The following is a 24,995-nucleotide window of genomic DNA, read 5'->3' on the forward strand; positions in this document are numbered from 1 at the left end:
TGTAGGCTATTAGCCTATGTATTATTTTATTTTGTCACTTGAAGGAGGTTTTGGTTTGTCAGATTCATTTCATAAACACTATTGAACGTATTATTTACTCATCATGATTTATGTATTTATTTTGTACTGTGAAGGAGGTTTTGGTTTGACAGATTTAATTTCTGGAGACATTTTCAGCTAAAAAAAGTTTTTTTTTTTTTAATTATTATTTTATGTTTTTACATTTAGTTACATTTAGCTCAGTTATGAAGAAATTTTTGAACACACGCACACACACACACACACACACACACGCTTGTTTCGCTCTCGTACAGCCACACGGTCCATCTAAAGCGTTGTGGGCGGGGTCAGAACTGGATCTGTCCAATCAGAGCTCGTTGCGCACCCGGTCGCTCGTTTATAAAGCTTGTTTCCGCATGTGCTTTTCATCCTTTAATGCCTCCAGCTCGCGCTCAGGAGAACGGAGCTGTTCGCTCACGGAGGGCTCTTACCGGTGTGTGTTTGGACTTCACGGGGGTGTGAACGGAACCGAGCCGCAGGAGACGCAAATGCGTGAGAGCTCGAGGAGAGAAACGCTGTCCATCCGCCCCGCGTTATATAGAGGTGAGATTCACTATACAACACTACAGCAAACCATATGCACACACACACACACACACACACACACACGCACGCACGCACGTTTTATATATATATATATATATATATATATATATATCAGATTCTTTGAAAGAGGTGGTATCAATAAGCAAAACAGCTGTTTAGTCTCTGTCAAGGGCAATTTAGTCTGTACATGTTTGAAGAATATATGTGTTGGTAATGACAGCTTAGTCTGTTTTAAGGAGAACAAGTATGTCTGTGTTTGAAGAACTGCAGTTTGTTTCTGTGTTTTTTTGGGAGAAAGGTAGTTTATCTGTACATGTGTTTCAGTCATCAGTTTAGTCTGTCTGGGTTTGAAGAACAACAGTTTGCATTTGTGAGAAAAGCTGGTTTAGTTTGTATGTGTCTGAAAGAACAACAGTTTTGTTCTGGACAACAGCTTAGTCTGTATGTGTTTGGGAGATTTCAGGCATATTATTATGTATATGTGTGGCGAACAGCAGTTTTTAGTGTGTTTGTGCATGAAGAACAGAGTTCATATGTGTGTGGAGAAGGTGTTTGGATTTGAGAGAAATGGTAGTCTGTATGTTTGAAGATCATAAGTTTTGTTTCTATGTATCTGAGAGGAGGGTAGTTTATGTGTTGCAAACATTAATTTAGTCTGTCTGTGTTTGAAAAACTGCAGTTCAGTCTTTATATATGTGTCAAACAACTGTTTAGTCTTTGCATTTGGGAGAAATGCTGGTTTTGTGTGTGTCTGGATTGGAAGAAAGGTAGTTTAGTATCTTTGGCCAACAATAGTTTAGTCTTTGCATTTGTGAGAAAAGCTGGTTTCATTCATGTGTGTGTGGGAGAACAACAGTTCAGTCTGTTTTTGTTCGGAGAACAGCTTGTTAAGTCTGTATATTTGTGGTGAACAAGTTTTTAGTGTTTGTGTTTAAAGAAATGTAGCACTTAAAAATAAAGTATCTTTATGGCCATTGATGGTTCTATTTAGAATCTTTAACATCCATGGAACCTTTAAATTCCACAAAAGGTTCTGGAAAAAAAGAATGTTATTCAAAATGGTTCTTTTAAGAACTGATCACTGAAAGGTTCTTTGGGGAACCAAAAATAGCATTGCATCAAAAAACCCTTTTAGAACCTTTGTTTTTAAGAACAGTTTAGTCTTTGCATTTGGCAGAAATCCAGGTTTAGTCCGTGTGTGTTTGGGAGAACAGCGACTGACCGGTTTTCCTTCATCCTCCAGCAGCGCAGGACTTGAGTTGAGAAACTAGTGCAGACAGGATGTTCGTGAGAACGGCAGGAGAGAGAGATGGAGGGAAGGCTACGCGAGCGCTTCTTAGCATTTAAATCAGTTCATGCTTTACATTTTGCCACGTAATAACCTGGAGCATGGGCTGCGTCGCCTCCAGAACGCCAGTAGGTGAGAATCGCACCCTCCGTTTTCCTCTGAGCATGAAAAGCAGGCGTGAACGGAACACATCAGAGCGCGTTTCTGAAACCTGAGCTCGACTGCAGCCCACACACACTTCTGATGGAGAGCGAGAGAGATGTGCACAAACTGCAGGCTTTTTTCTGCCCTAGAGTGCTTGCGAGTGCATGGATGCAGCGTGTACGAGCCGATCGCAGTGTTTGGATGATCAGGCCAGGTTACGGAGGGTTTGCACGCTTCTGCATGCATCTGCATTAAACCTGCATCAGTGCTCGTTCATCACATGGTGGATTCTCGGATCAGGTTACATTAGAGAAGCTTGTGCTTCATTGTACGTGCGGCAGGAGTGAGGCAGTCATGCTGCATGTACAGTACGCAGTAAACCAGCAGCGTTTTGCCCTTGTCCCTGTCTTTGTTTACAGCGTGTCGACGACAATTACAGCCATTTCATCCTTCAACTACAGCACTTTTATGTCCTGGAGGATGATTTGTATTCAAAATAACAGGCTTCAGGTTTTTATTTAATTTATGAAGGTCACATTAAAAGTGCATTGGAAACTTTTTACAATCCATTTATATATTTTTCTTACTTTTCAAATGATTAGGCTATATGTAGCTATAGATTTTAACCCCTTTTGACCCAGATTAAGGCAGTTTTCAAACATAAAAAATCCATCTTAAAAGATTAATTATTAAACTTTTGGAGCTATGAGTGTGAATAAACCATTTCAGAATTTCAGTGTCTATTTTTTTATATATCAAAAAATGTTTGAAATGTCATTGCAATTAAGCACTATATAAAATTCAGTGACATTTTTTGCATGACGTTACTGAAAAAAAAATTGACAGAATATAAATCTATATTTGAATATGAATACATGCAACTAGTGCTTATTCGTTTAATTCTGTCAATCATGATTAATGTCCAGGTCTTTCCCCACATTCCCTACAAGAAATGAGTACGGAAAAAACTAAATCCAACGCCTTTCCACTCTGGGAGTCCCGAACAAATGACCTCAGATTTATTTTCACCACGCAAATCGTTTTTTAATCTTGTGTTGTAATTATTAATGACATATCAGGATACTGGGGCCATTCAAAACCTGCATGCGCCATTACCTCTGTAGCGTGAGAGTTGTCCCGTTAATTGCTGATAAACGTGCTGGTTAAGGTTCGGCATCCTCGCTGTGACAGGAGAGATAACTGATCATGTTCCTTTACCTGTGAAGAATTATACTGCACTTACAGTAAAGGTTCTTTATTGGCATTTGAGGTTCCATCCATTCCACAAAAGGTTCTTTATAATGGAAAAAGGTTCTTTAGATGATTAAAATGTTCTTCACACTAAGAAAAAATGGTTCTTCTCAAAAGGGTTAGTTCAGCCAAAAATAAATTTTTTTGTCATGTCATGTCGTTTCAAACCCGTAAGACTTTAGTTCATCTTCGAAGACACAAATAAAGATATTAAGAATTGTGTGAATTATTCATATTTTACACACAGGAGAACTAATTCACAACACGAGCAAACACACTTGAATTTGTTCTTAACCTCCTTCTAAGGTTAATGTATTTTACACAAGTGACCGTGTGCACAAGGTTAGTAATTTGCATAAACACGCCCAAACATGTCCATATAAGGGCTTTCCACAGTTATTTTTCCCTTCACTCTTATAAGAATAGGATTCTCATTTTATTCCAAAATGTTTGAAATGTTATTGCATTTAAATGCTCTATGAAATTTGATGACATTTAGTCAAGTTCGCTAGAATGAATTAGCATGTTGCTAGCATGTTTTAGCACATTGCTAGCATGATTTAAGTTGTTAGCATGAATTAACGCATTGTTAGCATGATTTAGCATATTGCTAGCATGTTTCAGCATGTTACTAACATGAATTAACATGTTACTAGCATGTTTTAACATTGCTAGCATGAATTAGTACATTGTTAGCATGATGCAGCATGTTGCTAGCATGTCTTAGTACAATAGGTGCGTCCCAATTCGCGTACTTATGCACTATTCTATGACGTTTTTAAGTACAAATAGTGTGAGTTGTGCGTTTACACAGAAAATTCCAAAAAGAAAAGTGCACTTTAAATACCCGGATGATGCACTAAATTAATGGAAAAAACGAAGTGTGGAATGTTGGACACTTCATGCACTCAACTGTCGCAGCTTTAATTGCGTTGCAGAAGGAGAGGGGGTATCTGACTCTGTTGTTAAATGACAAAATAACCTTATACAATTCACTTATACATGGATGAGTACATAGTGCATAAGTACATAGTATATAAGTGCGTCATTTGGGACGCAACTATTGTTAGCATGAATTAGCATGTTATAAACAAGTTTTAACACATTGGTAGCATGAAATAGCATGTTACTAGCATGTTTTAACCTGTTATTAGCATGAATTAACATGTTACTAACACGTTTAACACGTTGCTAACATGAATTAGCACATTGCTAGCATGATTTAGCATGTTGCTAGCATGTTTTAGCATATTGATAACATGAATTAGCATGTTGTTAGCATATTTTAACACATTGCTAGCATGATTTAGCATTTTGCTAGCATGTTTTAATATATTGTTACCATGATTTAGCATACTGCTAGCATGTTCTAGCATATTGTTAGCATGAATTAGTATGTTAGCAAGTTTTAACATTGCTACCATGAAATACTAGCTGCGTCCAAATTCGCGTATTGTTGCGCAGGTACTACATTTGAATTTAAATTTACTTCACGACCGTTGAAAAAGTATGTTCTATATAGTACGAATGCATGTAGTATGAATGAATTCGGACAGACTACATCCGCTATGTTGTTACTGTCACATGACCTTCCAGCGTCAGTTACATCCCTTCAACTTCATTCACAAATCCTCACCCATGGCCTCATGGGATAGTAAAGTGTCCATCGTATGCGCACTTTAGAATCTCGCCGGAAGTAATACGTCATCTGGGTACTTTTCGCCTACTGTTTTTTTTTAATACTATATAGTAGAGAAGTATTCGATTTCGGATGCAGCAACTATGTTGCTAGCATGTTTAACACATTGCTAGCATGTCCTAAGCTAGTTGCTAGGCTTTGCTAGTAATAGATGCTTGGTGAATGAAACTTAAATACTCTATTAGAGTTATTGTATAAAAGTTTTGACCCCCTCAATGAAAGTTTATTGGATTTTTCATAGTTTTGATCATCCATTTGATCATCCACCCGTAAGTCTGATCAGTTAGAAAAGCTATAGCAACCCAAGTCAGACCGCTCTGAAGCTCTTGGAGGAGATACTGACTAAATCTAGTCTCAGAAGAAAAAGCAGCTTTTAGTATGTTGGTTTTGTCAAGTTTGATGTAAACTTCATCAAATATGAGACAAATTCAAATTCTGCTCAATTATAAAGTCACTTAGATTCAGATATAAAGCAGTTTTGTCTCAAAAATGAATTGCAAGAATAATGACTTTCAAAGAGGCTTGCTTCGCCTTCCAAAAAAGTGGCAAAAGTAGCAGCGGAGTGAGATTACATCAGCTTTGACCTGAGATCGGCCACGCATTTTAAGTTCTGCTGTCATTCCGGAGAGGACAAGGACGGAAGACTCGTTTCGGTACGGTTATCAGGACAAGGAAGGAGAGTACGCTCATAAAAGCGCTTCACTGTGAAATGTATATATCGAGACTGAGTGAGGTCATCTTTCGCCCCAGATGGCTCGGCCCGCCGGTGGCCTGGAGTCTGTCCGCGGCCTGGTGTGGGGCGGCGACCAGATGGATTTGATACGGTTTGCTAGAGAGGATCGTGTGTTCGAGGACCAGGGATTTGGAGAATGTTTAGCACCGAAGTGCTCTGAATACTGTACACAAGAAGGCTGCAGCTTTATTTTTCAGCTCTCAGTCTGGCTCTCATCAGGTGGTGCTTCTGTTTGATTTGTTTGTGGGTCACTCCGCTAGAACTAAGCGTCTGTAAAATCGTGTCGGTGAGTCAGCGAGGCACCCTATCGATTTCATGCAGAGACGCTAAAGTTGGAGTCCTGCTGGTGTTTTTGTAGATAATATTGGCCTCTCTGTTTTCAGCAACAGGTCTGGCAATCAATCTGCCATTAGTTTATCCAGAGAGAGTAACAGGGTGAATCTCATGAAAATATCTCTAGGTTAAGTTTCACTTCAGGATCAAAACAAAATAGAAAATTATATATAATTTGCATAACGAAATGTCATATGAAGAGACCAGAGTCCGTTTTTTTGAATGGATGTCAATGGAGGAGAGGCTTCACTACTTGATCCCATAAATTGCTTTTGAGGGAAAACGGCTTATAATGAATCGACAGCCTATTGGCTAATCTTCAACATGTTTGCTCTTAAACACTAGTTTTGGATTGATCTATTTTTATAGTTTACACTGGGGAAAAAATGCAGTTTTATAAGAGAAGTCACGGATAATTGCATGGCAGGTATAATTCAGTTTACGGCACTTCTCATTCATTTCTATGGTATCCGCAAACAGTGACTGACTGTCGCACAACTCTAAACGAAATTCAATGACGTCAAGGCTGTAATGTGATTGGTTATCAAGGCACATGTGATCCAAGTTGCCCATTACTCCCGATATTCCCTTGTATCTCCCAATAATACAACCATATACACACTCGCCGGCCATTTTATTAGGTACATCTGTTCAACTGCCCATTAACGCAAATATCTAATCAGCCAATCACATGGCAGCAACTCAATGCATTTAGCCATGTTGACATGGTCAAGACGATCTGCTGAAGTTCAAACTGAGCATCAGAATGGGGAAGAAAGTTGATTTAAGTGACTGAACGTTGTTGCTGATCTGAGTTTTTCAGAAACTGCTGATCTACTGGGATTTTCACATACAACTATCTCTAGGGTTTACAGAGAATGGTCTGAAAAAAAAGATCCAGTAAGCGGCATTCTGTAGATGAAAATATCTTGTTGATGCCAGATGTTATCAGACTGGTTCGAGCCAAGTGTGCCGCATATGTCCTGAAAAGTGAAGCCAAAACATTTTGATTGCCCCCTGGTGGCTGGCTGCAGTATAGGTCATAAACCACGCCCTCTCCATGTAATCGAATGGGACACGAGCCAAACTAAAAAATTCAATTACACTTCAAATTATTTTTTTTTCTGAAGATGGTTTGTGTTAATTTTTAGGTAGTTCTTATTACTCTGAAGTATGGTTCAAGTGTTCGTTTTTCCAGTAAGTTTGGATTTAGTTGCTATAAAACGGGAAGTTTCGAGTCGGAAGTTTGAGCTCCACCTCAGGATCACTACTGCACAGACTTGGGCTCCGAACTACGCAACCGCCAAGGACCGTTTCTGGGATATTTTGGATTTGTTTGTTTACAGCGGAAGGAAGTGGAGACGTGTTGTCCATTTTTCTTCACAGTCTATTGTTCGAGCTGATAGAAAGGCAACAGTAACTCAAATAACCACTCGTCCAACCTTGAAGCAGATGATCTACAGCAGCAGAAGACACACTGGTGACACTCCTGTCAGCTGAGAACAGGCTATAATTCACACCAAAACTGAACAATAGAAGATTGGAAAAACCTTGTCTGGTCTGATGAGTCTCAATTTCTGCTGCTATATTCAGATGTTAGAGTCAGAATTTGGTGTAAACATCATGAAAGCATGGATCAATCCTGCCTTGTATCAGCGGTTCAGGCTGCTGCTGGTGTAATGGTGTGAGGGAGATTTTTCTTGCCACACTTTGGGCCTCTTCGTACCAATTGAGGATTGTTTAAACGCCTCAGCCAACCGGAGTATTGTTGCTGACCATGTCCATCCCTTTATGACCACAGTTTACCATCTTCTGATGGATACTTCCAGCAGGATAACGCACAAGCTCAAATCATCTCAAACTGGTTTCTTGACCATGACAATGAGTTCAATAAACTCAAACGGTCTCCACAGTCACCAGATCTCAATCCAGTAGAGCAGCTTTGGGATGTGCTAGAACGGGAGATTCACATCATGGATAAATCTGTGTGATGATATCATGACAATATGGACCAAAATCTTCAGCACCTTGTTGAATCTGTGCCATGAAGAATTAAAGCAGTTCTGAAGGCAAAAGGGGGTCTGACCCGATACTAACAAGGTGTACCTAATAAAGTGGCCGGTGAGTGTATGACCTGGATGTGTTCTTGGCATAATCGTGAGGTTCGCCCATTAAGTTAAATGGTGTTATTGAGAGAAACTAACACCACTGCTGGAGTCCAGACTGACTGATGGACCGCCGCGGTCGTTGACATCCGTCACTGTTATTGTCTGCATGTATTGGGTTTTATTGAAACTCATTAGGGAAGAGGTTTGAGACCAGGTGAAACCCAACCTGATTCGAGCCCGGGGTGTTAACGGGACACAGATCAGCAACGCAGGAGAGCGAGCAAAACCTCAGGGCTTTAACCTCTGACCTTTCCCATTTATCTCTATCGGTCAAATGTGTGTAATGTCTAGTATCAAAGGATCCTCTGGAGTGCATATGTCTGGTTCATATTTCACCCTGAAATCAAAAGAAAGAACTGAGAAATTATATGTTGCAATAAGGAATTACATTTGTTTGCATTGTGACATTTTTTCATGACAATTAAGGATATTTAATGTCTAAATTATCATTATTATAATGTGTTCGGATATTTTACTTGTAAATTTTGTCATTTTAATTATTGTCCAGGCTGATATATATAGTGTTTTTATAGTCCGCATAATTTTTACACACATTTTATACCTTTTTTTTTTTTTTTTGGCATTACTGTCATGAGAATTGTTTTTTTTGTTGTTGTTTGCATTAAAATAATGTGAATTGGTGAGGGCAATGGTTAATTTTCATGATATTATATTGATAAATGATAAATATAGATTTTAAATATTGTTACAGTGCTTAGTGGTCCTACATATAGGCATTTTCTTTATGTAAAATGTAATTTCTTTTCTTTTTTGGGGATGATTTTGTGATGAAATATAGCCTGTTCAGACACCTAGAATGAAAACTATAATGACAATATCATTCCTTGTTATCGTTATAGTTGTGGTGTGGATTCTGCTATACTTTAACATTTAGAACGAAAAGAAAATACAAACAAAATGATCCAGAATGGTTTGTTGAACACTATAGTTGTTTCCCATCGACATGTTTCTTCTGTAGTCAACATGCGCTCTGGCTGGTGTAAGTGTTAATGATTTGGGCCGTGTAAATATTCCCACACATGCACACAGGAAATGATGTCATCTTGCTCCATTAAGCCTCACCTAAGGGAGTGTAGCGTTTGACATTTGATGTGAGGCGGCCTGCGGTGTTGATCCGTTCGGGTCCGCGTGTCTGTGACGTGTGAGTCAGTCGATCAGGGACAGAGATGCTCGAGCTGGTGCGTGGAATTAAATGATACAAAATCAGTGTCATGTATGAATGGATCTTTTTAAATAGTCTTTTTTCAACGTCACTAACTTCACAAAATTTATTCCTGTAAGACTCTTGTTGCATCACGCAAATCCAGCCAGTCAGTTTAGAGTTTTCCAGATGAAGAAGGTGCATGTTTGTGTGCATCAGTAGCAAATACTAAAGCAAAAGTTTGTGTTTGGCCATATAGGTTGTAAATGCATCTTGACTGCATGTTCATGCATGAGTGCATTAGAGAAACACATCTGCTGCTCTGCCATGGTAACCAATCAAATGAAGTGATCAGGATGGGCTCTACTGAAACAGTTGATATGTAGAATTAGGGAGGCCAGATGACCATGATTTAAACAGGAGAAATAGTCTATCTATCTATCTATCTATCTATCTATCTATCTATCTATCTATCATGTCTGACATTTTTCTTTTAAATGAGCATTTTTATGTTTTTAATTTTTCTCTTATCAGTGACATTTTTGAAAATAAGTAACAGCCTTTTTATTGTCATTAAAGTGATATTACTGAACCTAAACATAGAAGCCTGATAAAAATGCTCATTAATTAATTAATTTATATTTATTTTATTATATCTATCTATATTTAAATGTATAATTTATTATATGTAAATACAAAAAATGTTACTGTTATTGTTGTTATTATTATTGTTACTGTTCTTTTTTATTGTTGTTGTTATTATTATATTTTAATTAATATAAAATAATCAATATGATAATATTATTTATTTATATAATATCTTAATATCTATCAGGTATTTTAAGTAGCTATATATGTGGATGTATATATAAATACACACACATACATGTATATATTTAAAAAATATTGTGTGTGTGTGTGTGTGTGTGTGTGTGTATATATATATAATATATGATTTATATTATATATATAAATATTATATATTTTTGTTAAATATATACATGTATGTATGTGCATTTATATATACATAATAATTGTACACAGTGCACACGCATTATGTAAACACAAACTTTTATTTTGGATGCGATTAATCGCTTGACAGCATTATTTTATATATATATATATATATATATATATATATATATATATATAATATTAATTCATGTAAATAATATTAAATAGCACAATAATAATATCAATCATATTAAATGTTATTATTTATTTATATAATATCCCAGTATCAATCATTTTTAGGTAGCTATCTATAGTTTTATATATAACTATAATATTATGATATGTAAATAATTACAATTATAATATATTCTTTAAATTATAATATTTTTATTTGTATAATATTAATATAATATAATTGCTTTTATAATATTATAATACTATGTATATAAGACCCCAGTAGCAGTCAGATATTGATGGTTTGGTTGCCATGGCAGTGTGTGTTGGGTCGTTGGGTCAGTAGTGAGTGGCTCAGCATCCTCTCCTGCTTCCCCACAGTGGCGGGCGACAGGTTGCGTGTGGACTGGAGCCCGAGGAGTTCCTACTCCGACCTCGTACTGCTGGGCAACACACGGACCAGTTTGGCGCGCGGCCTGGGCACGACATTTGGGTACTCGGACCGTTACCTCAAGGTGCCAAAGTTCCTCTCAATCTGTTCCATATCCATTTATATTTCACAGCGTCCGGAAACGGCACTCGCCCTTTTCCTTCCTCTGTTATTCGCCCACCGTCGAGCGTCGGCGGGTTAGAAAGTGAAAAGTGGGCCACAGATTCTGCTTCTGCCATCTCGCTCCAAGGCCTGCCGTTCACGAGCTATTTCTGTCATCATTATATGGTTAGCGGTCGCGCTGCACCCTACATTCACATAACGTCTTCCAAACGCCCTCACTTGTGGCTGCGCGCGCGTCATGAGAGCAGCGCGAGGAAGCGAAATGCTGCTGTCAGATCTGAGCTGATTAAGACTCAAAACGAGTTTCTGAGCGATTCAGCGTTCGGAGCAGAAAATTGTTTTCTCAGCTTTTCTCGGATTGATAATGACCTAATTAACCGGGGCCAATTGCGCTGAACTCGGTTCCTCGCTCTGACTTTCATTAAATGTTCACTAGTTAGTTGTCTAATCATTCACGAGTCATTCTGAGTAATTAGCAATTAATTTTTAATGTGGTTTTTTAAAACCGAATTCACAGCGTCGCTGCACTAATGTGTTTTGCCTTTAAACAGTCCCGCTACAGTGAATAAATCCACAGGACGTCTTCAGGGTTTCAGCATGTAAAAACACTGCTTTTTCTGTTTATATCAATATGTATAAATTTCATACTTATTTTATATTTAAATTTATATATAATACTATATTTATATATAATCCTATATTTAGACTATATAATACTATATTTCTCTAATTAAAAGTATAAAAAAATAATTTATTTAAAATATTAATATATAATATCGCAGTTTTAGTTAGGAAAATGGTTATTTTATATAGTGTAAATTTAAATATTAAATAAGTATATATAAATTATATATTATGTGTCTATAAATTTTATGTGTAGAATAGAATAGATGAAGATAGAATAGAATAGAATAGAATAGAATAGAATAAGATAGAATAGAATAGATGAAGAGAGAATGGAATAGAATAAATGAAGATAGGATAGATGACGATAGAATAGACGAAGGTCGAATAGAATACAATAGAATATACAAAGATAGAATAGATGAAGAGAGAATAGAATTGACGAAGATAGAATAGATGAAGATAGAATAGAATAGATAAAAATAGAATAGAATTGATGAAGATAGACTACACAAAGATGGAATAGAATTGACGAAGATAGAATAAAATATAATTGATGAAGATAATACAATAGAATATATGTAGATAGAATAGAATTGATGAAGATAGAATAGACGAAGATAGAATAGAATTGACAAAGATAGGATAAAATAAAATTAATGAAGATAATACAATAGAATAGGTGAAGATAGAATAGAATAGGTGAAGATAGAATAGAATTGATGAAGATAGAATAGACAAAGATAGAATAGAATTGACGAAGATAGGATAAAATGAAATTAATGAAGATAGAATAGAATACAATAGAATATACGTAGATAGAATAGAATAGACAAAGATAGAATACTTCAGTGCATTGGAACACAAATAACAGTCTTGACTAGATGGAGAGAACAGGAATAGAATAGAATAGAATAGAATAGACAAAGTCCAATAAAATATATATGTGTGTGTGTGTTTGTGTGTGTGTATAGTATAAATTTAACTAATAAAATATATCGTATATCAGATAAATGTGTATTTTATACAGTAGGTAAGTATATCCAATATTTTTATTAATATACATATTTTTTTCTAATCAGACCTATGACCCATTTTTGAGTTATGACCCACCAGTAGAGAATCATAGTAACATAAATAAAGTAATACAAAATAAGTAATATAAAAATATAAGCACTGTAAATTGAACAGTGGTGTGGTGCCGCAAAACAGGAGGATCTAATTGTGGATCTCATGAGAGAGAGAGAGAGAGAGAGAGAGACGGAGAGACGGAGAGACAGGTGTCATGGCAGGGAATGCAGTTGGTGTGTGTGTGTGTGTGTGTGTGTGTGTGTGTATGAGTGTGTGTGTTCCATGTGCGTAACGTGCTGTTTGCATGTGTGTTCATGAGAGAGAGAGTGAGAGAGAGACAGTAACCCTGATCAAATGTGCTGCATGTGACGTCATCGAGCATCCATTCCGCCGTATCCTTGGAGAAATCATTCCATGGTGACTGGTTGCTATAGAAATGCTCGTTTCCCTCCAAGTTCCAGTGGAATAACGTGGTGTGCGCTCGACGTGGCATGTCGGTGAGGACGGACTCCATGGAGAAGCTTTTGTTCCTGTGTGGAGGGAGCGGAGAGCCGGTATCACTGCTCAGTATTCATCATTCCTGCCTGTCTGTGTGTGTGTGTGTGTGTGTGTGTGTGTGTGTGTGTGTGTGTGTGTGTGTGTGTGCGCGTGCGTTTGAGAGGCAGATGTTTGGGAATGTTCTGAATCGGGTCTTTGGTCGTTTGCCGTGTTCGTGTGTCTCTGAATCGCAGGACCCGTGGGGTTGGTGTCCCCGTTGATCACTGTCTGTTGCTCTGATGATATTGCATTGCATTCCAGCCTCACAGACAGACGGATGAGACTCCTGATGTCGACCTGCTCGTTCACAGCGCTTGTGCTTTAATTACTGTGTGTTTGCTGTTAGAAAACCTGTGGATCTGTGTGTGTGTGTGTGTGTGTGTGTGTCTCCGTCTCTCTGCTCAGAGGGTTGGTTTGCATGCAAATAGAGAAGTCAAGATTCAGTCCGACACTAGATTAGAGTAGAATAGTCTATTCTGTTTTGATGTTTTGCAGTCTACTCTAGTCTAGTCTGCTGTTATCTGTTCTGTTCGATACTGTTCAATTCTGTTCCATTTTATTCTATTCTAGTCTACTGTACTCATATCCATCTAGTCTAGAACTAAGTCCTCTTTTATTCTATTCTGTTCTATTCAATTTTGTAGTATTTCTCCTATTCCCTCCATCGAGACTGTTATTTTCTGTTCTGCTGCACTGAGGTTCATCTATTCTATTCTATTCTATTCTATTCTATTTTTTATATTCTGCTCTTTTCTATTCAGCTGTACTCATTCTCTTCATCTGTTCTATTCTGTTCTGTTCTATTTTATTCTATTCCTATTCCCTCCATTTAGTCAAGACTTATTTTCTGTTCTGCTGCATTGAAGTTTGTCTGTTCTGTTCTATTCTATTCTATTCTATTCTATTCTAGTTATTTCTATTTTATATTCTGTTCTTTTCTATTCAGCTGTACTCATTCTCTTCATGTGTTCTAGATTTTTATTGTCTGTTCTACTGCACTGAATTTCTTCTATTCTGTTCTATTCTATTCCATTCTAGTTTATTATTTTCTATTCTATTCTGTTATATTTTATCTTCATCTGTTCTATTCTATCTTCGTCTGTTCTATTCTATTCTATCTTCTACTCTATCTTTATCTGTTTTATTATATCTTCTATTCTATTCTATCTTCATCTGTTCTATTCTATTTTCATCTATTCTATTCTATTCTAATTTCATCAGTTCTATTATATCTTCATCTGTTCTATTCTATCTTCTACTCTGTCTGTTCTATTATATCTTCTATTCTGTTCTATCTTCATCTGTTCTATTCTATTCTATCTTCATCTATTCTATTCTATTTTCATCTATTGTATTCTATTTTCATATATTCTATTCTATTCTAATTTCATCTGTTCTATACTATTTTCATCTATTGTATTCTATTTTCATCTATAGTATTCTATTTTCATCTATTCTGTTCTATTCTAATTTCATCTGTTCTATTCTATTTTCATCTATTCTATTCTAATTTCATCTGTTCTATTACATCTTTGTCTGTTCTATTTTATTCTGTCTTCATCTATTCTATGTTCATCTATTCTATCTTCATTTATTCTATCTTCATCTGTTCTATTCTATCTTCATCCATTGTATTGTAACTTCATCTGTTCTGTTCTACTCTATCTTCATATATTCTATTCTATTCTATTCTATTCTATTCTCCAGTGAGTGTCTGGGCTGTGGTTGATGTCACTGTTTAACGGAGGTAACAGGTCACCAGCTGCAGTTTTAGTAAACAAGACGACTGTAAAATGGCAAAAGATCCTTTAAAAAGCTCCTGCTGAATGGAGTTCATTGAATTTGTGCTGTTTTCCTGGGCTTTGGCTCTTCAGGGACTGAATCTCAGCTTAGCGCTCAGTAGGGCAGTAGGCGACGGTCTGTATGTCTGCAGGAGTGTGTGTGTGTGTGTGTGTGTGTGTGTGTGTGTGTGTGTGTGTGTGTGTGTGTGTGTGTGAACGACAGCAGACTGTAATAGTGTTATTACCTCCAGCTCATGTAGGGATTTTAAGCGTGTATCTCGAGAGCTCTCAGGGACGGAGCTCGCGTGCTTTTTATTTCAATATGTATCCGTTGTTATTTTGCCGCCCGCTCCATTAATTTTGCCATGACGTGTTCGCTAATGTGTTTAACCTCATACCTGCTCAGGAGGGTTCAAACACGCCAGGTGCACGTGCCGACCGCGAGTCCCTGTGGATACTAAAGACACGAACGACTCGACACAGAAACACATGTGACCTTACACACGCACCGTAACCTCTACAGTCTCATGGTAGGTGAAGAAAGGCAGCTTTGCTCTTGAGGGATTCTCACTTAGAGACAGAATATTGCAATATTTGGCTGCAAAATCCAGCGAAAAAAAAATCCCACAGACGCACATTGCAGGAAGAACCCGAGCCACATCTACAGATCAGAAGATCACAGAGACTTGAGCATTGCCGTAGCAAAAATAAATATTAAGTCTTTATAGACAAAAAGATGAGAAATGCAAATGTTTTGCTGAAATGAAACTGTTCTTTTAAGCTTTAACTCAGTGTTTTGTTGTCTTCTCTCAGGTAAATGTTGAGGACAGCAACGACATGTTACCTAAATCAAGACGAGCTCTCACCATTCAAGAGATCGCAGCGCTGGCTAGATCTTCACTTCACGGTAAAAACACACAGATCACGGCTCTCTTGATTACTTTCATTGGTTTCTTTGACAATAACTGTGATCCTACTCCCAAACCATATTTAAACATATGTGTAGACAATTATTTGTGATAAAAATGTCTTCATGATCTGTCATTGAAATATGATTCATTTGCTTTTCTCTAAAAACAACTTTCTTTTTTCTAAAGTCACATAGATCGCACAGGATTCTGGTTAATGTTAAAGGATTAGTTCACTTCAGGATTAAAATTTCCTGATAATTTACTCACCCCCATGTCATCCAAGATGCTCATGTCTTTCTTTAGTCAAAAAGAAATGAAGGTAGTGAAGTGCAGCTTCAAAGAGCTCTACATGATCCCAGACGAGGAATAAGGGTCTTATCTAGATAAACCATCGGCCATTTTCTAAAAAAAAATAAAAATTATATACTTTTTAACCACAAATGCTCATCTTGCACTGCTCTGCGATGTGCCACGCATTACGTAATCATGTTGGAAAGGTCATGTGATGTAGGCGGAAATACCGCGGTAGGGCGAAAAACTAATTTTCTCATCCAACTTCAAAATCGTCCGACATCGTTGTTTTACCTTTTTTTTTTTTGTAAAGGCCATTTTACTTGGTCTTTGCATGTTCACTTTGTAGACACTGGATCGGTACTTCTGCCTACGTCACGTGTGACCTTTCCAACATGATTACGTAACGTGTGGCACATCGCAGAGCAGTGCAAGACGAGCATTTGTGGTTTAAAAGTATATAATTTTTTTTTTTTTTAGAAAATGACAGATGGTTTCTCTAGATAAGACACTTATTCCCCGTAATAATGCTGTCACCTGTTGGAGTTTGGGAGTTTGGGTTTCTTGGGTTCCTTGCCGCTGTCGCCTTTGGCTTGCTTAGTTGGGGACACTTGACATTTGACTTGACATTTGATATTCAACAGTGCTTTGATCTGCCTGCATTGACACCATTCTTTAAGAGTTGCTGTGCAGCCAAAATTATATACCAGTTATCACTGTAAAGCTGCTTTGACACAATCTACATTGTAAAAAGCGCTATATAAATAAAGGTGACTTGACTTGACTCGTCTGGGATCATGTAGAGCTCTTTGAAGCTGCACTGAAACTGACATTTGGACCTTCAGCCTGTTGAACCCCAGTGAAGTCCACTATATGGAGAAAAATCCTGGAATGTTTTCCTCAAAAACCTTCATTTCTTTTCGACTGAAGAAAGAAATACATAAACATCTTGGATGACATGGGGGTGAGGAAATTATCAGGAAATTTTAATTCAGAAGTGAACTAATCCTTTAATGTTAACCAATAGTCAAATACCTGTTTAGCTTATATTAAGCTGCTGTTGTAGGCGTTGCACCTCATTAAAACCTTGTCAATAGTTAACAGTAATTTAATGATGATTAATGGTGGTGTAATAAAAGTTACAGCAACAATGGAAAAATAACAATAGATTTGATAATGAAGCATCTCCATTGGGACACATTGAGGTGCTGTATTGTTCTCATAATATAGGTCATTTGGTCTCCACAAAGATCACAAAACCTGACCCTCACACACACACCTTACATAGAGATACAAGAGATCTTCACGGTAAACACACACGCGTGCTTTTCATGGCACGTGACGAGTCCTTTGTGTCGCACTGACTGACACCGTGACAGTGGCCTGCATTAGTCCTCATGTATTATGCAGCATTCGGGTCGCTGACCCCTGCGTCTGTGTGCAGGTATCTCGCAGGTGGTCAAAGATCATGTGACGAAGCCCACGGCGATGGCGCAGGGGCGCGTGGCCCACCTGATCGAGTGGAAGGGCTGGTGTAAACCCACCGACACTCCCAGCGCTCTGGAGTCCCACCTCACCTCATACTCTCATCTGTCCGAGGGCGAGCAGGAGGCGCGCTTCGCTGCCGGTCAGTGACCTCTAGACAACCGGTCCTTATTTAATCACCTCCAGTATTTTAGGCATGTCACAGTATAAACATTTCGGTTTCTTTGTTACACTGTAATTATACATTTAAGTACTGAGTAATATTAAGTTACTATAGGGTTATGATTAGGCTTTGTTTTGTTTTAGGGTTAGTTGCATGTAATTGTGCATTATTTATAGTTATTATTATAATAATTACATGTTACATATGTAACAATGACACTGTAAAATAAAGTGTTATCAAATTTTCACATTACGATAACTGCTAAAGCTTTTATCATGGTATACAGTATTGAAATAAGATACAGAAGCTAAAGTTTTATCCAAAGTGCATGGCATGGAGGCGCTGGTGCGATCGCTTGGATTTTTTGTAATCAACTTAAAATATGCCGTCATTTTTTACAGATAAGAGTAATGCATCATTCAAAACTGTAAAGTTTCTTTTATTTGTGTAAACTCACAATAACAAGAAAACGTTGAGTCTTTGTAAAATAAAGAAAACAAACAGAATGAGCTTTCTGCCGTCTCTGTCTCTGTGAACTTGAGCGCGTCAAAAAAATAAACCAAAACTCAGCATATACTTGCCTCACAAACAAGAGAAATATATCTATATAAAGCTTGAAATGTCAAGCAATTGTCAACCAATTCAAGTAGAAAACAAATATTCTCAGATTATGTAATCTGTAGGAAACGTATGTATAGGCGTGTCCACTACTGCATCATCATCTCTGCAGCCTGAAAACACAGAAAACATTCTCAATTAATTATTGAAATGTTAAACAGTCTCCTTACTGTTTTTTTCACGACGCGTTCATATTCATTACTTTTGCCGGTGCACTGTGGCAAGCTTTAAGTGTGTGCTTGAGTGCTGATTAGACTATGTATTATATGTAGGCAATTACAGGCTCATTATTATGATTTATATGGCTAATTAATATACATATGCGATTAGTCGACTAATCGCTTAAATGAGCTAGTGTTGTGAAAAGTACCGACTTCAGTACCAAGTCGGGAATGACATTTTAGAAAGGTGATGATACCAACATTTCCTTCTAGCATTTTGAGCGCTGTTAAACGGATTCGTAAAGACCTCTGATTGGCCATTATGTTCACATGCTCAACAGATATGTCTGTGATTGGCTACAATGATCAACACTTCAAAAACATGTTGTAAATAGACATCTTTGAGGGCCGAAGACCAATCAGAGAGCCTATAATGACCCCTGTCCATCGTTGAAAGTGCCTGCAAGCACCTTTGGGCAGTTTTGATCTAATGGTTAGAGAGTCGGACTTATAACCCGAAGGACGCGGTTTCGAGTCTTGGTACCAGCAGAAAATATAGGTGTGGGAATCAGAATCGTAATGGGAAAATTTCTTATGACTCCCAACCTTACCTAAACATCGTTGCAGACCAGGTGGACACTGCAGAAGCCAAATGAGGCAATAAATAATCATTCTGTTGCATTAAAACTGCCCAACCCAGTCTGATTAATGGAGAAATCACTCTTGATGATCTCTTTGGTCTCTTTTTAAAGAGGACACTCAGATTAATGCAGAAGTGAAAGCAGCTTCAAAAAAATGAAAGAGTAAAAGAGTTATAGAAGTTTACTGTAAAGCAGATGTACTTAGTTTTTAAGTTAACAAATAATACCTAATTTATGATGATTACTAAAAATGTGAAAGGGAAAAAAGGCAATAAATAAAGCGAGCCAAGGAATAGTGACAGTTAACAGGCTAGTGAAGTAATCAGACTTAATTACACTTCCTTAACAATTCATTCATTTCCTCACAATTCCCATCTGCACCTCTGAACTTCCCCAGCATGAGGAAGAGGTTAGACAGGAGCCCGTCTGCTTTCCTCAGCTCGTCTCTCTGAAGGTTACTTTCTGTTGCTCTCTGCTGTGACAAAGCGTTTTCTCTCAGCAACGGCATGACGAATTATGGGCAAACCTGAGAGGAATTCATTCACCGCTCGCTCTCTCTCTCTCTCTCTCTCTCTCTCTCTCTCTCTGTCAGTCAATGTCGTAGGATTTCCCTTTTCATAAAGTGACTAAATAGTCATGTCATTTTGTTTGTCTGTGAGTTTTTCGTGTGTACAGTATATGTCCTTGTCAATGTGTGTGTTTGTCTGTTTACTGCAGAAACACACACACACACACACACACACACACACACACAGTGATGCAGTGGGTGAAATTGAACTCTAGGAAAACTGCCAAACCTCAACAAAACTTGCTGTGTGTGAGTGTTTGCTGACGAAGCCTTAGCAAAGGGTGAAAGATGAATGGAAGGATGAATCTCTGAATTAACTTGTGTTGAGAGAGAGAGAGAGAGAGAGAGAGAATATATTCAGAACATTGATCTGTTTGTTTCTGAAGCCTGACATGTCAAATTCTGACTCAAAAGATCACATTAGGGGCGGGGCCATCTGTTTGACTGACCAATGACAGACAGGGGAAGGGTTTTAATACTCTGATTATTTTTGCAGCGGCATAGAAATTAAGTTTGTTTTTTGTGAAATTCATTAATTGCTAATTTCCATACTGGTTCATTCTTGTTAGTGCTGGTTTAATGCTGGTCATCTGGGTTATTCAGATGTACCTGGTTGACCAAAAAGTTTTTATTATTATTATTTTGCTTTTGTGTTTTTGCTATTTTATTTAATTTATTAATTATTTAATTATATATATATATATTTTAATGTAATTTAATTTAATTTAATGTTATTTTATTTTGCTCCTATTGAAAGTAATTATTTTGCTTTATTTTTATTTTTGCATCTATTGAGATTTTAATTATTTTGCTTTATTTCACTTTTATTGAACTTTAATTTTGCTTTATTTTATTTTAATTGTTATTTTTATCTTATTCTATTTTGCACCTATTGAGATTTTATTTGTTATTTTGCTTTATTTTTTTTGAGTTATTTTACTTTATTTTATTTTAGTTTTGCTTTTATTTTTTGTATTTTTTATATTATTATTTTGCTTTTGTGTTTTTGCTATTTTATTTTTTAATCTAATTTAATTTACTGTTATTTTATTTTGCACCTATTGAGATTTTAATTGATATTTTGCTTTATTTTATTTTGCTTTTATTTTTATTTTATTCTATTTTGTACCTATTGAGATTTTAATTGTTATTTTGCTTTATTTTATTTTGGCAACTTTTGAAATTGTAATTATTTTGTTTTTTAATTCATTGCGTATATATATCTCTGCTTACACTGTTGTTATTTTACTTTATTGTACTTATTTAGCAATTTCTCATTGTACGCAGATGTACACTTCTGTGGTACAAATATAGTTTTTGTCCTGCGATTAAACCATAGAAACAGCGAGAGCTTTAATTAGCTAATTGCCTCTATAACTCAATCACCACACATATATGAGCATGTCTGGACAGAGCTGTGTGTGATATGAGCTGCTCAGCAGTGGTGAGGTCACTCCTTGCTCACTGCGGACACTACTATGATGTCATAACAATTTCAAATTTAGGCAGTGTTTCATTTTGAATGACCTGTCAATCAAATGTGGGTTCTATGTGGCAGCCAATAAGAAGAATCTATCATCCTGTCTCCACAGTGACACATCATTCACACCCCCTGCTACATTTGTTCAAATTACTGCAGTGCCTAGCAACTGATATGTGTGATCTAGTTATAAATGATGTATGTAATTTCATTAGTTGTATGTGTTTTTATCAGGGGTGGCAGAGCAGTTTGCCATTGCGGAGGCAAAGCTTCGTGCCTGGTCTTCAGTGGATGGGGACGAGTCTAACGATGATTCTTACGATGAAGATTTTCTACCTGCAAATGATCCCGTTACACAGAGCACAGGTACACAGACACATTCACATTCATAAAACTCTCTAAAATCTGATCGGCTGATCAAAATCAGTGTTCAAAAACACCTGCACACCTCTTAGTGGATTTGACGTCTATATTGATGCACCAAGTTGCTATTTATTTCAATATTGTTAATGGATGTAATGATTTATTGATTTGTTATAGCATCTAATTAATATTCTTGAGTTTTGTTTTTTAATTAAGGCTAATGGTGCCTTTTTCTTTTTCTCTCCCCCTCAAACTAAACGCAGAAACGCAGCACAGACATTATTGTCCTAGTGCCCTACTTTCATTCAGAAAACATCTCTTCCCCCCCGCCTCCCCTTTAGTTTTGCTCTCCGCCGCTATTTGATATCCCAGCATTCATTTCTCCTGCAAGTTTAATGTGTTCTGCTGCGGCAGACCGTAGAGAGAGAGAGAGATTGAAGGGAATAAAGTTGTACCACATCTAGCTTGTTTCTTTGTACAGCTACAGTTTGCAAGTTTACACCATGTTCCTGGCACGAAACATTTCCAGAGCCAATTAAAGGGATGAAAAAAACTGTCATCAATTACATACCCTCATGATGTTCCAAACCCATAAGATATTTTAATGAAATCTGAGAGATTCCTGTCCTTCCATTGACAGTCCACGCAACTAACACTTTGTCTCTTCAAAATCTTAAAATTAATCCATATGAATCAAGTGATTTAGTCCAAATTTTCTGAAGAGACTCGATTGCTTTATATGATGAAATGATTACATTTAGGCTTTTATTCACATATAAACATTGATCAGCGAACATAAACAGAAGGATGCGTAAGAACAAACCTCAGTGGTTCTTGGTGAAGCTCAAACGTGATGCGTAACATGAGAATGAACCTCATTGGTTCTCGCTGAAGCTCAAACGTGATGCGTAACATGAGAATGAACCTCATTGGTTCTTGTTGAAGCTCAAACGTGATGCGTAACACCAGAATGAACCTCATTGGTTCTTGCAAACACGATTGAGCTTCCATTTACGACAACTGATGTGTGAGTTTATTAATGTTTATATGTGAATAAAAGCCTAAATTAAATCTGTTCATCATATAAAGTGAGCAAGTCTCTTCAGAAAATTTGGACTAAACTGCTCGATTCACATGGATTAGTTTTATGGCCTCTTTATGAACTTTTTGAAGTGTAAATGTGGGAGTTGCATAGGCTGTCAACAGAGGAACAGAAATCTCTCAGATTTCAATAAAATATCTTCATTTGTGTTTCGAAGATGAATGAAAGTCTTACAGGTTTGGAATGACGTGAGGGTGAGTAAATGATGACAGAATTTTCATTTTTGGGTGAACTAACCCTTTAAAACAATGATAAACTATTTGCAAGTCGGGTGAGGGAAAAATAAACGTAATTCTTTCTCTGAAAGTCTTGCTGTTTTATCATGTACAAATATGCAAACATTCTTAAAACAAAAATATTGATTAAAATCTTTGTAGTGCTTTGATTCTAACACACCTGTTGTCTCCTCAGATCTGTCCTCGTACCCTCATTACCTGAGGGATCTATTACACACTCAGGTGTGTCAGGCTCACCTGCGGGGTCGAGGTCTGTGTGAGGCCGAGAGCGGGGTGGGAGCTGACCTTTCACCTCCTGTGGGGTCACCGGGGTCGCCGTCGGAAACGCTCTGCTCCAGCATGTACAGCTTGGACGAGAGACACCCGTTGCTGCGGGACCTCGGCCGCCACGTGGACTCGCCCGCCGCCGACCTCACCGCCAAGATTCTCAGTGCTCTTCAGGGAGGGGAGGAGCTACTGTTGGCCCGCCTACACAGGGCGGGGCACAGACGAGGCCACTCCCCCTGTTGCTTGGAAACATATTCCGAGACATTCGAAGACGAGGACACGCCTTGTAAGGACTGTGGAGGCGGAGTCTGCCTTCCGCCTGAATATTCCGCACGTAGAAAGGTGTCGGACGTGGCCTCGTCTGGCATCGTCTCGCTCGACGAGGAAGACGTGGACGCGGAGGAAGAAGAGCGAGAGGAACAGTGACGTCTCTCAGCCTGACGTGACGTGCATGTTTATTTTGGACTCCGCCCACTAATTTGCATTTTGCTCCGGGCGTCACTTGCTCTCGTGGTTTGAACTTTTAACTCTGTTTTTTCGTTATCGACTTTCAACGCGAGACTGAATTTTGGTTCTCAGGCTCTCAAAAAAAAAAGCATCTTGATGAACTAAAAAACAAAAGGTTTCACAAAAAGGAGGAACATAAGACTGACGTTGACCTAATTATCGCTGCATGTATTGCAAGTGCCGAACTGAACTTAAAATCATAAATGTTTGGATCTGGACGTCCAGTTGTTTAGCACGGTTTGTGGATTTGGCTGTTGTATAATCCTGCTCCTTATGTGACATCAGGCCCCATTGCATTCTGGGTCTTGATCACATGACGCCTGTTCCCTGGTCCCCGGTTGCATCTTTTGGGCATGGCTTGCTGACTACGTCAAACTCACTATCTGATCTGTCACTGTCGCTTATGAAGCGACGCACGAATGCAGAATGTTTATACCGTGACAGAAAGATGTATTTCAAAACATAGAATGCGTAAGAATACTGACGATCAAGTTATGCTTTTTTTCTATTATTATTATTATTATTATTATTATTAGGTAACACTTTATTTTACAGTATCCTTGTTACACGTGTTACATGTACTTATTATAGTAATAACAGTAAATTATGCATAATTACATGCAACTAACCCTAAACCAAACCCTAACCCTATAGTAAGTACATGTCGTTAGTTATTATTAATCAATGCTTAATTTTATAATTAAACTGAAACAAGGACACCTCAAAATAAAGTGTAACCTTTTAATATTATTATATTTAATTTGATTCATATTCTTGAATGGAACTTTTTCACGTTTGGTTTAATTTTTAAAAGCATTATTGTCTTAAGACGAACACAATGAATGTTTAGGAGTTGATCCAGTGTTGTGGAATCGATGTGAGTTTCGCGCAGTTTGAAGGACTTTCGGAGAGTTGCTCTATTTTTGTACTGTGTGGTTTTTGCGGTGAATTGCCTATTTGGACTAAGTGAGTAACGCTGTGGTTTGTTCACAAGATGCTTGTTGATTGCTTTCTTTCTTTCTTTCTTTATTTATTTCTCTCTCTCTTTCCGTCTCTGAATTATCACTGTGTGATATTGTCTACATCAGGAAAAAAAAATAATACTAATGTGAAAAAGAAACAAA

The 24,995-nt window shown here is 37.4% G+C and overlaps 1 protein-coding gene across 4 annotated transcripts; it reads left to right on the forward strand.

Annotated features, from left to right (window-relative positions):
- Window positions 1-424: 424 nt before the first annotated feature.
- LOC127495186 (protein FAM131A-like) lies at window positions 425-24,995 on the forward strand. 4 transcript variants are annotated; one of them, XM_051861853.1, is made up of 6 exons: window positions 425-603; window positions 10,894-11,027; window positions 15,892-15,985; window positions 17,725-17,907; window positions 21,631-21,762; window positions 23,273-24,995. In XM_051861853.1, the coding sequence occupies exons 1-6, from the start codon at window positions 549-551 to the stop codon at window positions 23,788-23,790; spliced, it is 1,116 nt and encodes a 371-aa protein (XP_051717813.1). In that variant the 5' UTR covers window positions 425-548; the 3' UTR covers window positions 23,791-24,995. The 4 variants fall into 4 exon arrangements, with proteins under 4 accessions (XP_051717813.1, XP_051717817.1, XP_051717815.1 ...); XM_051861857.1 differs by lacking the exon at window positions 10,894-11,027; XM_051861855.1 differs by lacking the exons at window positions 425-603; window positions 10,894-11,027 and adding an exon at window positions 13,026-13,314.

The sequence above is a fragment of the Ctenopharyngodon idella genome, chromosome 15, assembly GCF_019924925.1.
Source record: "Ctenopharyngodon idella isolate HZGC_01 chromosome 15, HZGC01, whole genome shotgun sequence".
NCBI classification, from domain to species: domain Eukaryota; kingdom Metazoa; phylum Chordata; class Actinopteri; order Cypriniformes; family Xenocyprididae; genus Ctenopharyngodon; species Ctenopharyngodon idella.

Excerpts from the sequence above, each read along its gene's own strand:
- LOC127495186 (XM_051861853.1), top strand. The coding sequence starts at position 549 with ATGCGTGAGAGCTCGAGGAGAGAAACGCTGTCCATCCGCCCCGCGTTA. Across the intron at positions 604-10,893 it reads CCGCCCCGCGTTATATAGAG|TGGCGGGCGACAGGTTGCGT; the intron begins GTGAGATTCACT and ends GCTTCCCCACAG. Across the intron at positions 21,763-23,272 it reads TCCCGTTACACAGAGCACAG|ATCTGTCCTCGTACCCTCAT; the intron begins GTACACAGACAC and ends TTGTCTCCTCAG.